General features: G+C 34.3%; 1 protein-coding gene across 1 annotated transcript; it reads right to left on the bottom strand.

Annotated features, from left to right (window-relative positions):
- Window positions 1-760: 760 nt before the first annotated feature.
- LOC133173416 (histone-lysine N-methyltransferase MECOM-like) lies at window positions 761-10,475 on the bottom strand. The gene is made up of 5 exons (XM_061308400.1): window positions 10,059-10,475; window positions 3,116-4,647; window positions 2,536-2,632; window positions 2,094-2,273; window positions 761-1,214 (listed from the first exon to the last, which is right to left on the bottom strand). Exons 1-5 carry the CDS (start codon window positions 10,207-10,209, stop codon window positions 922-924), a joined length of 2,253 nt encoding a protein of 750 aa, XP_061164384.1. The 5' UTR covers window positions 10,210-10,475; the 3' UTR covers window positions 761-921.
- Between the last annotated feature and the right edge of the window lie 2,267 nt (window positions 10,476-12,742).

Here is a 12,742-nt window from a genome sequence, read left to right as displayed (position 1 = left end):
ATTTTTTCTGCAACAGCTGCAACATTAATTCCCATATTAACAAAGAGAGCATTTTAGTATTTAATTAAAAGAATAGTCATGTCCTAGTGAGGATTATCTCCCTTATCAGAGTGTCAGTGAACCTTAAAGGTCAAGACTGTACACAAGAAATATCAAGTATTTATATCCAGGCCGTGCTTCTATTATTTATTATTACAGCTTTAGCTATTAGACTTTTACGTTAAATGATGAAAAAGTACACGTTTCAAGATAAAAGATATCATGAAAACCTTGATTTAAAAATAATTATTAGAAATACATGCCTAGGGCACATGTATTGCAGTCCTTTTTGGAAAAAAAGGTGAAAATAACGGTGGTCAATCTAAAAATAAATCTGCAAACAATACATATCTGTAAATAGGGCATAAAACACGGACACCCGGAAATTCCAGAGGTGGGATCAGATGCCTATTTTTAGGAGGAGTTAGCATCCCGTGTCGACCGGTCACACCCTATGTATTCATCAGGTAGACGAATAGTTTGTATATAAACAAAGGCCTAATTTGAAAGATTTTAGGGGAGAAAGCCTATTCTACAAGACCAGTATACCAGATGCTATTTGTACTGACCACTTCTGTGAAGTTTCTTTGTATCAGTCTATCGAACACTTGCTACACAATACTTGTTTATCAAACACAACTGTTAAAAGTTAGTATACAAAAAATAACTCTAACAAGCCAGAGATTTTCATAATAATTTACTACTAAACATGAAACATGCAACCACTCTTGAAACAGTTACGCGAACATGCATTTAGCACCATGAACTAAAACTGTACAATTATCAGAAATGACTAGAGGAAAATATACATTTCATTAACATTAAAGCTGCTCATTAAATCGGTAAGATTGGCGGGGTTGGGAATTTGTCTTTGCTGTTTGGTCACGTTCGCGGCAATTGGATGTTCTGTTGATTCTCCATGGAGAATTTGAATTGACGTCTGTCGTGATACTTTGAAAGCGCAGGATTGTTCGGGTGGTTTTCTCGGAGATGAACGAAGTGATTGCTAGCATCAGGTGTGGAATGGCCACACTCCTCACACACGTAGATCTTGTTTCTCCGCTGTTTGTAGGCGAAAGTTACATCCATGTTGTGGACTTTCCGGCAGTGTGATTCTAGAGAACATCTTTGTGTGAATGATCTGTCACATTCGCTACATGAATAAGGTTTCACTCCTGAAGAAAAAATGAATTTGTTAAGATTATGTCTACACACAATACAAGAAATGCGCTAAACGATATCACACATGTTAATATCAGATCAAGGATTTCATTTTAGAACGGGTCACACGACCCCATCTATTAGTTTTACTAGTACTGTCAGTCGAGGTCTCAACCGGAAGCCAGCAGTGTAGCGCCCTCAAAAAAATCAACACTAAAGGAAAGAGTGCCGACTTTCTTCTGGTCAAAAATTACATACTAAATTAATCCAAAAAAGTAATGGAAGATTTTTCTTAACAAATAAAAATGGTAATGAATTTTGAAATTCAACTTTTTTTTGTTAATCTCAACAGTCACAATCGGATGCGTAAGATTTTCATCATCTATATTATATATTGATCATGTAAAAGGTAAAGATAACGAACAGTGAAAAAATCCATAAATAATACAAAGATGTGAAGAGGACATAAAACACGGACCTCTGGAAATTCCAGAGGTGGGATCAGGTGCCTACGAGGAGTAAGCATCCCCTGTTGACCGGCCACATACGCCGTGAGTCCTATGTATTGATCGGGTAGACGGAACTATCCGTAGTCAATTCAGTACAAAAACAAAGGCCTTGATGTTGGTGACGTTTAACATTACGCTTTAATAGCGCTACGGCCAATTCGGGCCATGATAAAAAGTTTCCATTGTATATATTCATTGATAAATTTGTAATAATAAATTACACATTTCATTTATGATTTTAAAAATTTTCAAACTGTTTTTCATGTTAGTGACATAAAACTATGAAAATAGCAAAAGTTGTGGAGTTTACAAAATCATATTAAATTGATTAAATTGATTTATTCTTTCAGTACTGTATCAGTACTTTGATTTTCAAAGATATACCTGTATGGATTCTAGTGTGACGTTTCAAATCAAACGTATCGTTGAAGCCTTTACCACAAAAGGTACACAGGTACCTTTTGACATCGCTGTGACACTTCAGGTGGCGATTCAATAAGCGCTGTAATCCAAATTCTTTAGAACAGATCTTACAGACGTATTTCCCTTTACCAGTCTCCAAATCTGGACAAAGAAAACAAACATTGCTCTACTTAAAGTTCTATTCTTAAAAAAAGCCTGAGTCAAGACCCAGAAAGTAACAGATGGTTTAATTGTGTTCCATATTGCAAAGATTTAAAATCTATTGAATAATAATACTTTTACAACGTTAAAAGCATCTGATAAACAAATCTGTGACACGCGTCAGAAAATGTACATCTGTTATTTTGTGTACTGTTTGAATTATTAAATTTATGTCAATATAGACGACCTGTTGAGTCTTTACCTTGTTGAATATTTGTTATGTCGGAGGGTTTGGGTGCACTATACGAGGGGTTCTTGATTCCAAAACCTCCATTTACCAGCTCCACCACAGCAGAGTGCTGAAAATTCAACAAATACATAAGGAACAAAGCACGCATCCGTGTAAGTTTCTCTGCAGATAAGTAATTTTTAAAAAAAAAAAAAAAATAGAGGAACATAAAATATAATAAAATATATGGCTATGTCTTTAAGATAGATGATACAATTTTTTTTTCAAAGTCATGAAAATGAGAGCTAAAACCATGTTAATATATGTAAAATAAATAATTTTCGAGAGATTTCAAGTTTTCATTTAAAATTTCACAATGTCTTATAACGTGATGATAAGTTGTACAGATTTATAAGGGTGAAAACAAAATGGTAGAATTTTGAAGATCATAGAAAGTTTACTTTTTCTCAGTATGTAGAAATTTGATATTTGCATCATTTATTTGAACCAAAATATGTTCAAAAATATACATATGATTCCAAGCATTTTTGTTTGTATCATCTGTGCTTATGGGTCAAAATCGACATTTAGAAAACACACCAAATTCACTCACCTCGTTCGAGAGGGTTATTTTTTCAGGCTTGGTTTTAAGGTCTGCAAATTTTGGCGCCAACACCCTAGCCAATGATGGCTTGTTTTCAACAGCGAAGACGGATTCGTTTGGTCGGGATACTGGCGATTCTAACTTTGATGACGTCACAGAAGGCGACCCATAGACAGAAACTGGTGCTGATTTTAAAGGTGTATCCAAGTTACTCTGTGACGAAGTCGGATCAATTTTATGTTGAACCAAGAGGGGGGATTTATAAAGTTCAGGGGTCATCAGATTATCTGCTCTCCCAAATGATGGACTGAATGGTGATAGGGCGCAACGTTGCAGTGGTGGCATAAGAGGGCGCAATGCAACATCAGCGAATGTTTTGGGTGAGGGTTCAAATACGCGTTGAAAGTAAGGAGACATACGGGTTGGCGTTGCAGGGATCTTGTACAAGGTTGGATATTCTGCTTTGATGATGGGGAATTTGGATGGAGTTTTGCTCTCAGTTAAAGGTTGAGTCAGCTGCATTACACTAGGTGTACTGTTTTCAAGCTTTATTTTCTTGGCATTTGGTTCTTCTTCGTGTCTAGGCAGAAGACGCTTAATGGTCACGTTGGAGTCGTCTACGGACGGTTCTTCTTTCTTTATCATGGATTCCACTGTATGTTTGATGAGACTTCTTTTGGTAACTGGCATAGCAGGCGTTTCTACAACACTGATCTGATGAAAAGAATCTGGGGGATCGGACACAGGCTCTGTCTTTATTATTAAGTCTTTATCTGAGATTTGTTTCTTGGGTGTGTATTCGTGAAAAAGAGGATTCCAGATCTTCGGTTTTAGAACAACTCTCGCTTCATCTGTAGGACTATTGGTAGAATTTTTACAAATGTGCTCAGTTACTTTAACATTACTGTTTGTCATTTTCAGATATTCTGCCGAAGCATTGGAGATGTTTGTCTCTCTGGCTGAACGTATTGTGTCTGATGCATCCTGCATGACCTTGTTTTCGCCATTTGTGGACGTAGGTATATTTTCTTTTCCATGAGTAACTGATCGACCAGATTTAGCTGAATTCTTTTTTGGCGATTTTCGGGGTGATTTTTTCATACCTGTTATCGCTAAGGAAGATTGAGACGACGCAGAAAGGATTCCTGGCCTTGGGGTCGTTTGATTTTCCCTCTCTTGTCGAATATTTTCAGACATGGGCTTTGTTTGAAAGTTACGGACCATATTGTATGCCAACGTCGCAAATGATGGAAGTTTTTGTTGAAAATTTAATGGGACAACGTTCTCAAGATCACAACTTTCTGAGTTTTTCTCTCTTTTTCTTTCGCTTTCATGTGGATCAGTACATTCTGTAGAGGAACACTGCGCAGCCGCTGTTGCTAGGATATCTAACGAGGACTGGCGAGAATTTCCCTCGCGAGATTTCCCCAAAACTTTTGCATTTTTCAGATGAGGTGGATTGGAACTATTTCTCTCCTGAAGCGGTTTTATTTCAATGGTCATTCTGTTTGTACTGTTTTTCTCCATGATGTTTTCTCCTTCTGTCAAAATAGAATAAAAATTATTATGAGTAAAGTTTGAAACACAGAACCTGAAAGAATTTATCAGAAATAAAATCAGTAAACAACGTATACTGTAGATTTCTTTATACTTTTTGATTTGCGATAAGTACATTCTAGTTTAATTTCTCAAGATGACATAATGTTGTTATTCTGTTTATTTCAATCGAAGAATTTCAAAAATATATTCCGCACGGCACAAAAGGTGAATGAATATCTCGAAAGAATTCAGGGGACAGGTTTAGTCTTGAGGTGAATTCTAATTTGACATTGGAATATATGAGTTTGGATCAATTACAAAAACTTTACCTCTCTTAAGACTGTAAAAAAAAGGCTTCCAATCAGTGAAGTAAAAACTCTGAGATAAGATAAAATCCCCGACGACCTCTACCATCTTCAATAAGTAAGTTTTTATTTTCTTTGAATAGGGCATTTCAGGAGGGGGGAGTTGTGGATATTTTAGAGGAAGATTCATAGAACATTTTAGCAAAATTTTATGTAAAATGTAGACACTTTAGCTGGAGAATTATAAGTCAAGTATACATTCATGGTAATTATATCTCTTCTGCTGGGCAGTCTGTCTGCTGCAGCTGCCAGCTCCTTACCAACGGGGAGGTAGGGGGGAAAAGGCAAACGGGCTTGAAGAAGGATATATAATTAATGTTAATAAAATTAGAGTTTACATGTATTTATTTCTACCAACATGTGTATATAAGTGAGGTTTTTCCTTTATTTAAGTGATTTCTTAACCTCAAATAGAGTTGAAAACTTGGTCATTAATCCGCTGACCATAAGTGAATTTTTTAGGATTTTACATTGTTTAACCAGAATTAAAAGTATCTCTAAAAATCCGCTAAAATGCTCAATGATTTTTTTTTTTTTTTTTTTTTTTTTTTTTTTTTTACAGATAATAAATGTTTCTTCTACTAAAATGTCCACTCATGTGACGATGTCCATTCACGTCTTTAGAAATTAATGTGATATACCTTTTCCTCCCTTTATACCTCAGCATTTCTATGTATACGGCTCTCATAAACATTAGTCATTTTCTAAATAATGTTATATTTTCCCTCTATCTAGTTCGTTCTGTTGCTGTGTGTTTGCACCCCTTTAGAGTTTTTCCATATATTACATTGTCATGTATATTTTGATTTTTTCTCCTTTGTATAATTCAATTTATGTCTTTCTGAAAGTAATACCTGCTTTAAAATATTATTCATTTGTCAATCCTTAGTTATTTGTAAATTTTTATACACTTGCAATCTTCGTCCTTTTGGAGAGGACTGCTTGATCGTCAATCAATTTATAGAATCAATCTTTACATAATAACATACATGTGTACATTATTGATTTAATTAAATTAATTCTAAAACTAATTTGGACTTTGTAAAGGACATAAAAGTGAAAAAAGGTCAGCACATATTTATTAATCAGTGTGGGAGTTTTTATCAGAATTAATTCTAAAACTAATTTGGACTTTGTAAAGGACATAAAAGTGAAAAAAGGTCAGCACATATTTATTAATCAGTGTGGGAGTTTTATCAGATACTTTTGAGAATTTGTGACGACTATAAAATATATTTAATATATTGTACATGGTCACGTACTGGTCTATAAAATGCACACGACTCATATGATGGACACACATGTATATACATGTAGTTGTAATTTCATATATACTGAAAGATAAGTTATCATCGGTTATGAGTAATTAAATTATATATATGTATACACCGAATAATTACATAGATTTGTTTTACATTCTCTCTCTCCGTTAAACCAGGGCCCAAGAATACCTGACAGTTTTTTTTTTACCACCCTCAAATCGTTACCTGTCCAGCAACAGGTGTAAATTGTTCTTCACCCCTCGTTCACCCAGAAAATCCGGCGACACGGTTTTACAGCTATCTAAATCTGATTGTCAGGTTGGTCCGATACAGATTTCCTACAGATGGTATAACATTGAGAAATAAAAACACGGCCTTAAGAGCAGCAGAAGTTGACCCACAAAGTTCTGATTTGCTGAGAATACGACAGGTGTAGTAACTGTTTTTAATTCCTCCAATTTAGGGTGAATCAGCTCGTATGCCTCATTGAGAGAGGTCTGATTTAAGTCGTTAACAATGACAGTGTAACGGAAATCTTAATTCATTCACAGACAGGGAATGAAAAGTTGACTAGGAGTAGGATACACAAATCGATTTAAAATTTTAAAGGGGGGAGACTAAGCAGAGTTTGAGAAAATTTTACGGATCATGAGCAATTTAGGTGCTCTAGCGCTAATGAAATGGACAAGAATATTCCTGTTCTTCATATGCAATATCAATGTTAAGTAATCGTGTGCGTCAAAGTTTAACATTAATCAAAATCAAATAAATTACTGCTTTTATACAACTGATGTTGGTTTTATAGCACTAATTGTGTTCAGGGAAAATTAGAATACTAGAAAAGCAAGTAAGTAGACTTACGTAAATATGACGTACTCATGTCCGAATAGTCCCATGAATCTGAATAAAATGATTACTTTACCCCAAACCCACTCTGATAAAGGACCAGAGCATCATAAACTTGTATATACAGTAATCAGACCCCCGGGGAGCGCGCGAGGGTACAGGTGTGGACCAGGTTATTTATGATCTCCAATAAATACGATTAATCTCATTGTTTAAGAAAACAGTTGTGAACTGGTTTACATTTAGTTGATATGTGTTTTACAATAGATTGATAGATATGATCGTTAATGATAATAGCCGAGGGCTAGCCGGGTGGCGGCCGTTTCTGATGTCTATTGGAACCAGTCCGTTAACGAAGCTGCTCGACAGTCGAGTACCGTTAACATTTTACAGCTTTCTTTATTGAATTCATAAATCAAAGTTTTATTAGTTAAATTTAATGGAGAAAAAAAATAAGAGAGAGGATAAAAAATATTATAACGATGAGTTTTTCATTAAAACGAAAATTAATGCATAATTATACGAGTACATGAGCACGTATGAAAATGAAGTAATAAATATGAAAACTGATATCGACCACGCGCTGGGAGAAGATCATAACTTCTTTTTAATTGTGAAAATACTAAACATCTGGGATTTTATGACTGTTGCATCGTTGTTTATTGCACGGCTATTTATTAAACTTAAAACACCTTATACCATTACGCAAATATTATATTTTTCATTAGAACAACACAGAACTGGTTAAAACCAATTCCATCGTCTGTCTTTGTATCAAAACTGTATGTCTTATCTTAAAAAAAAGATTTGAAATAAAAGTTGATATTAAAAGAAAAAGAAAGGGTTATAACACATCCGGATTAAGAATGAAAATTAAACCGTTGCTTATTTGGTGGGGATATATTGCATAAGTAAATATTTGTTTATTTAAGTAAAAATAAACAGTTTGTGACTTTATTTGATTTGGCGCCTTTTTAAGACATCAATAATCCCTCTCTCTCTCACTATTTTTTTCATTGATCCATTCATTTAACACTTCGTTTATTCCCCATATTGATAGCTAATTCACGAGCCACGCATGTTGTCCTTTAATGGCCGAGCGAATCCGCTAAATGAACCTTACGTAATTTTTCATTTCCAGCCAAAATACAAACTTGTGAAAAATAACAGAGCTTCCCTCGATTAACTGTTGGAAATAGTTAGGGGCAGTTTCTGGTGGATAAAGGGCTGGCGTAATGGCGCGATGGGCAGATAGACTAATTATCTGTAAGAATGAAGGGGTGGCAGAGCAAAACTCGCTCTCTACACTTCTTTTCTATACATAAAAAGAACAACTGTTACTTCTTAAATTAAGAAATAGAGCCCTGCATTACTTTTGTTCGCAAAAGAAAAACAGGAAAGGTGTGAAAGGGAACTAGAAATAAAATTGGATTAAGCTGTTGCAAAAATAAATTAAGTAAAAAGTAATTTCATTTCTTATTAGCCATCGCGTGAAAAAGACATTAGAGCAACAACTGGAAAAGTTCTACTAATGTCCACATGTGGTTAGCGGGAAAGTGGACGATTAGATAAATTGGAATAGATAGATATCAAAACACACATGTCAGCAGACTCAGGTTTTGTTATTCGTACAAGACCTTTGTTTGCTGTCTTATACCTATCTCTCTAACATGTCTGTTGCTACAATTAGGGACCTAAATAAAGATAGTATATTATGGGACTTAATTTGCGGGGTTTGACCATTAAGTCGTCTTGCTAACGTCTTATCGAGTTCCAGATCAACGACCCAACACCATTGATTCAGTAATGATGACTTGGAGGCCTATCTAGCTATGTTTCTACGGAAATCACACACGCACTATTCTGTTTGTTTACCCGGTGATTTGGTTATCATGAGATTAAATTAGTATCTATCTTTTAATCCAATATTGTGCCAAAGTAGATTTATTTTGACACCTTTTATATTTTGTATTTTACGTTGATCTTCTCAGATAACGCGTATTTACCAAGTCATGAAAAGGTTAAATTTCTCTCCACAAGAATATCTAATATTTAATAATTAAATTATAAGCGTTACTTAATTATTCATAACAAATTTTTTCCCCAGCGCTCTGAATTACATTTGATTAAAAAAAATACCGAAACACGGGCGTCTGAAATAACAGTATTGATTTTAAAGGATAACGTTGCATGTTTTGGAAGACTTTACTAATAACTCAATCAATACTTTTCCGTGTCTCGTTTGGAGAGGATGGCGCTAATTAGGATGAAACTACCATAACAGGTGCTTCTGATGCTAGTAACAAGAATCATATAATTTACGTCTCAGAATTATGTAAGGTAGCCCAATTTAAACCATTTTTTTTATATCAGGTAATTCAGGTTGGTTAACTCAAAATATTACTTTATTTTTCACTTGTGACATTTCTGTCATTTTAATCATCGGAATATGTACTCTTGCAATCAGATGAAAGTGTCATGTAATATAAACATGTCAATTCAGAAAAAAGATGAAAAAATTAAAAGTAACAGATCAAGATAGTTTACATGTTTCCTTAAGGCAAATGAATAAAATATCAAAATTCATTAGTCGGGTAACAACATATGTTTACTACTAATCGATAAAACTGGAATTTGATAAAATATTGATAAGAATATGTAAAAACATTAGTCCTGCGGGGAAACGTGTTTAACCAGAAAAACGGGCACAAGTGCGACACCCCTTCAAGACTCTGTAATAAACTAGTGTAACCACTGCAGCTAGCGATATGATGAACCCAAGACACACCACAAATATTATAATGACTTAGTTAATTACTTCCATACGTTTAAAAATCTATTTTCAATTAACAATGGTTCCGAAGAAAGCTGATACATGACATGCCTCGCTTTCTTGCGGAACTATCCTGATCTCTAACTGTATCAATGAGTGGTACTCACCAAAAACTCGTCTGTCAGGCTTCAGGGAAACACCTGCTTCAGCAGCAGAGTCTATCAAATAATATTCTTTATTTTCTGGATGACAACTGTCGTTTTTTCCTGATGTCGGTTCTTCTCGCCAGAGCAGGAAAGTCCGTGGCATGCTATACATCGGTTTACCCGTGTGGACGTGGTCACATCAATAAACACGTTACCACGGACTGTTATTGTGTTTGTAATAAGCGCCTTTCATTAAGATAAGCACCAGTGCGCATGCGTATAGATCGATCTCTCCTGTTAGTGCTGATACGATTATTGTTATGTTAATGAGATTTTTTCTCATGTAGCGGTAATTTTTGTATGATGAGAAAACCGTTGAATTAAACGGATGGGAAGACATTACAATGGTAGCCAAATAAAAGCTTCTGCGCTCATTGTCTGAGTTGTCCATGTGTTTACTTTTCCCGTGTCTTTATTTAGCATGTCAATATACAAATACAAATACTGGAAATGACTGTTCCTTCGAAAAGTGTATTAATTAAATTAGGCCTTGAAGTGTCACTAGAACAAATACTTTCCTTCCTCACTCTAGAGAAAAATTGTTATGGGGAGGTGATTAATTTTTCACGTCTAAAATTCAGATGGTTCCCAATAGGTCCCTAATGCATGTCCTTGAATTCTGCCATCAACTTTACACATAATAAAAAGGAAACCATAGATATCAAGTAAACGACTCGGGAGACAAAAGTCGCAGAGCGCGGCGCGAATTAATGTGTAATTTAGCAATGGGTTTTGTAAAGAGTGGAGCATTTCAGATACACAGTTATAAATTAAGGAGACCTCCCGATATCCGCTCCCCGCCGCGTGTAGGTCTAACCTCGAGGGAGAAGACAAATTGATGTACTAAATAAGAGACACTGTCAGACGCAGTGTGAAGCAGCATAAAATTCACAATGTAGATACTGTGTCACATAGTAAAAACCATTATAAACAGGTAATATAAAGCTTCTGGAAGCATCTTTATTGGTGACACACTAAAAGTCATGAAAAAGCCTTAACGGGAGAAATAAAAACAGTGGGGTTCTCTAATAAAGTTTTGATCTGATGATCTGTTTTAAAGAATCATTGCCTCGATGCAGCGGGATATATCAGCACACTAAAAATTTAGTTTGAATCGTAAAAATAAAAAAATTAAGAAAAGTATTTTTTTTTAAATACCACAGCATCAACTATATATATTCCTGATAAGCCGAAGGCAGGTCTTTTTTTTTTTGTTTTTTTTTTGTTTTTTTTTTGTTTTTTGTTTTTTGTTAGTTTGTTTGTTTTGTTTTGCTTTTTTGTTTGTTTTTTGTTTTTTTAAGAGAAATACATGTAGTTAATTCACTGTGGACAGGCCAAATTTCCGGGTTAGCAAATAAATCTTATTTATGAAACTTAACGATTTTTAGAAATGATACAATTTTTTTTTTTAAACTGACATTTCCTGACCGACATTCAAATGATCATAAACCAAGGAGCCCTACGATAAGCAATGATTTTATACCTTGAAATGAGAAATAAACAAAATAAGTCTATGAATTTCTAGGACAATAAGTAGATAGGTTGAACATGACCAGGAAATATGAATCTTGCCATAATTTAATTTTTCGAGACAGTCAGAGTTACCGCCCATGCTCTGCGCAAATTTTCTCAAACTTGGACAAAATGATTTGCACTTTTTTTTCACAGAGCCTTTTTTCTTCTTAGACATCCCTCACTATGTCAAGTTTATTTTATTTACTCGAATTACAATTGGTACATGGAAACAATACTTATAACATACTAGTATGTACAAACATGACAGAAAATGAACAGAAATTAGAAAAAAAAAGAGTGGTAGAAAAATAAATCAAGGAGGACAGACAGCATCATAATTGTTTAGGACAAACATACCTAATTTTTCAAGGATATTTTTTGGGGTTGACATTAGTTCCATAGATTTAATAACAATAGCAATTTAAGCATTATCATAAAGTTACAGAGTCTTTCGCTAAGTGGTATACCAGTTTCTAATGGAAGATGGTGATTTGCAGTATGGAATTAAAGTATAAAAGGGTGACCCTATTGTATGATAAATATTGCAAGATCAATTTATTCAAAGGTGGTTCTGTGATATAAATAACTTTTCAAAAGGACAAAGTTACAGAATTTTCAAACAAAACTTTGGATTCGAAATTTATATTAACAAGCTGTGTCCCAAATATAAAAAAAAATACTTGTGAAATTGGTTAACGCTAGCTGTTCGTGCCATACATTTGATAATACACACATATACTAGTATTTCAAAATTTTCTGCATGGAGACTAACCATGGACCGTATATTAAATTTCCATCACAATGCAGTTTATATATTTGTTAACTTTTATATATTTACAATTTATTTTATACATTTACAATTTTATTTTGCAGACCCGAAATAAGCTTTGCCCAATATTGGCAATAAGAGATCATTTTACAATGTTTTACCATAAACCATGCACCCTGGCATGGAACTTTTCAAATTAAATACATGTTTTGAAAATTTCAAATGTAAACGTTTAATATCATCAAGATTTCCATAGCCCCAGACTTCTGATGCATATAATAAGGTACTATAACTTTATCAAAATGATCAAGTCAACTGATATTGTCTATTTTTTCTTATAATGCCATACATGACTTTTGTG

Source organism: Saccostrea echinata, unplaced genomic scaffold (genome assembly GCF_033153115.1).
Source record: "Saccostrea echinata isolate AGI-Se365-2 ecotype Australia unplaced genomic scaffold, CSIRO_AGI_Sech_v1 ptg000056l, whole genome shotgun sequence".
In the NCBI taxonomy this organism is placed as follows: domain Eukaryota; kingdom Metazoa; phylum Mollusca; class Bivalvia; order Ostreida; family Ostreidae; genus Saccostrea; species Saccostrea echinata.
The sequence above is the reverse complement of the archived record's forward strand: the minus strand, read 5'-3'. Positions and strand labels throughout refer to the sequence as shown.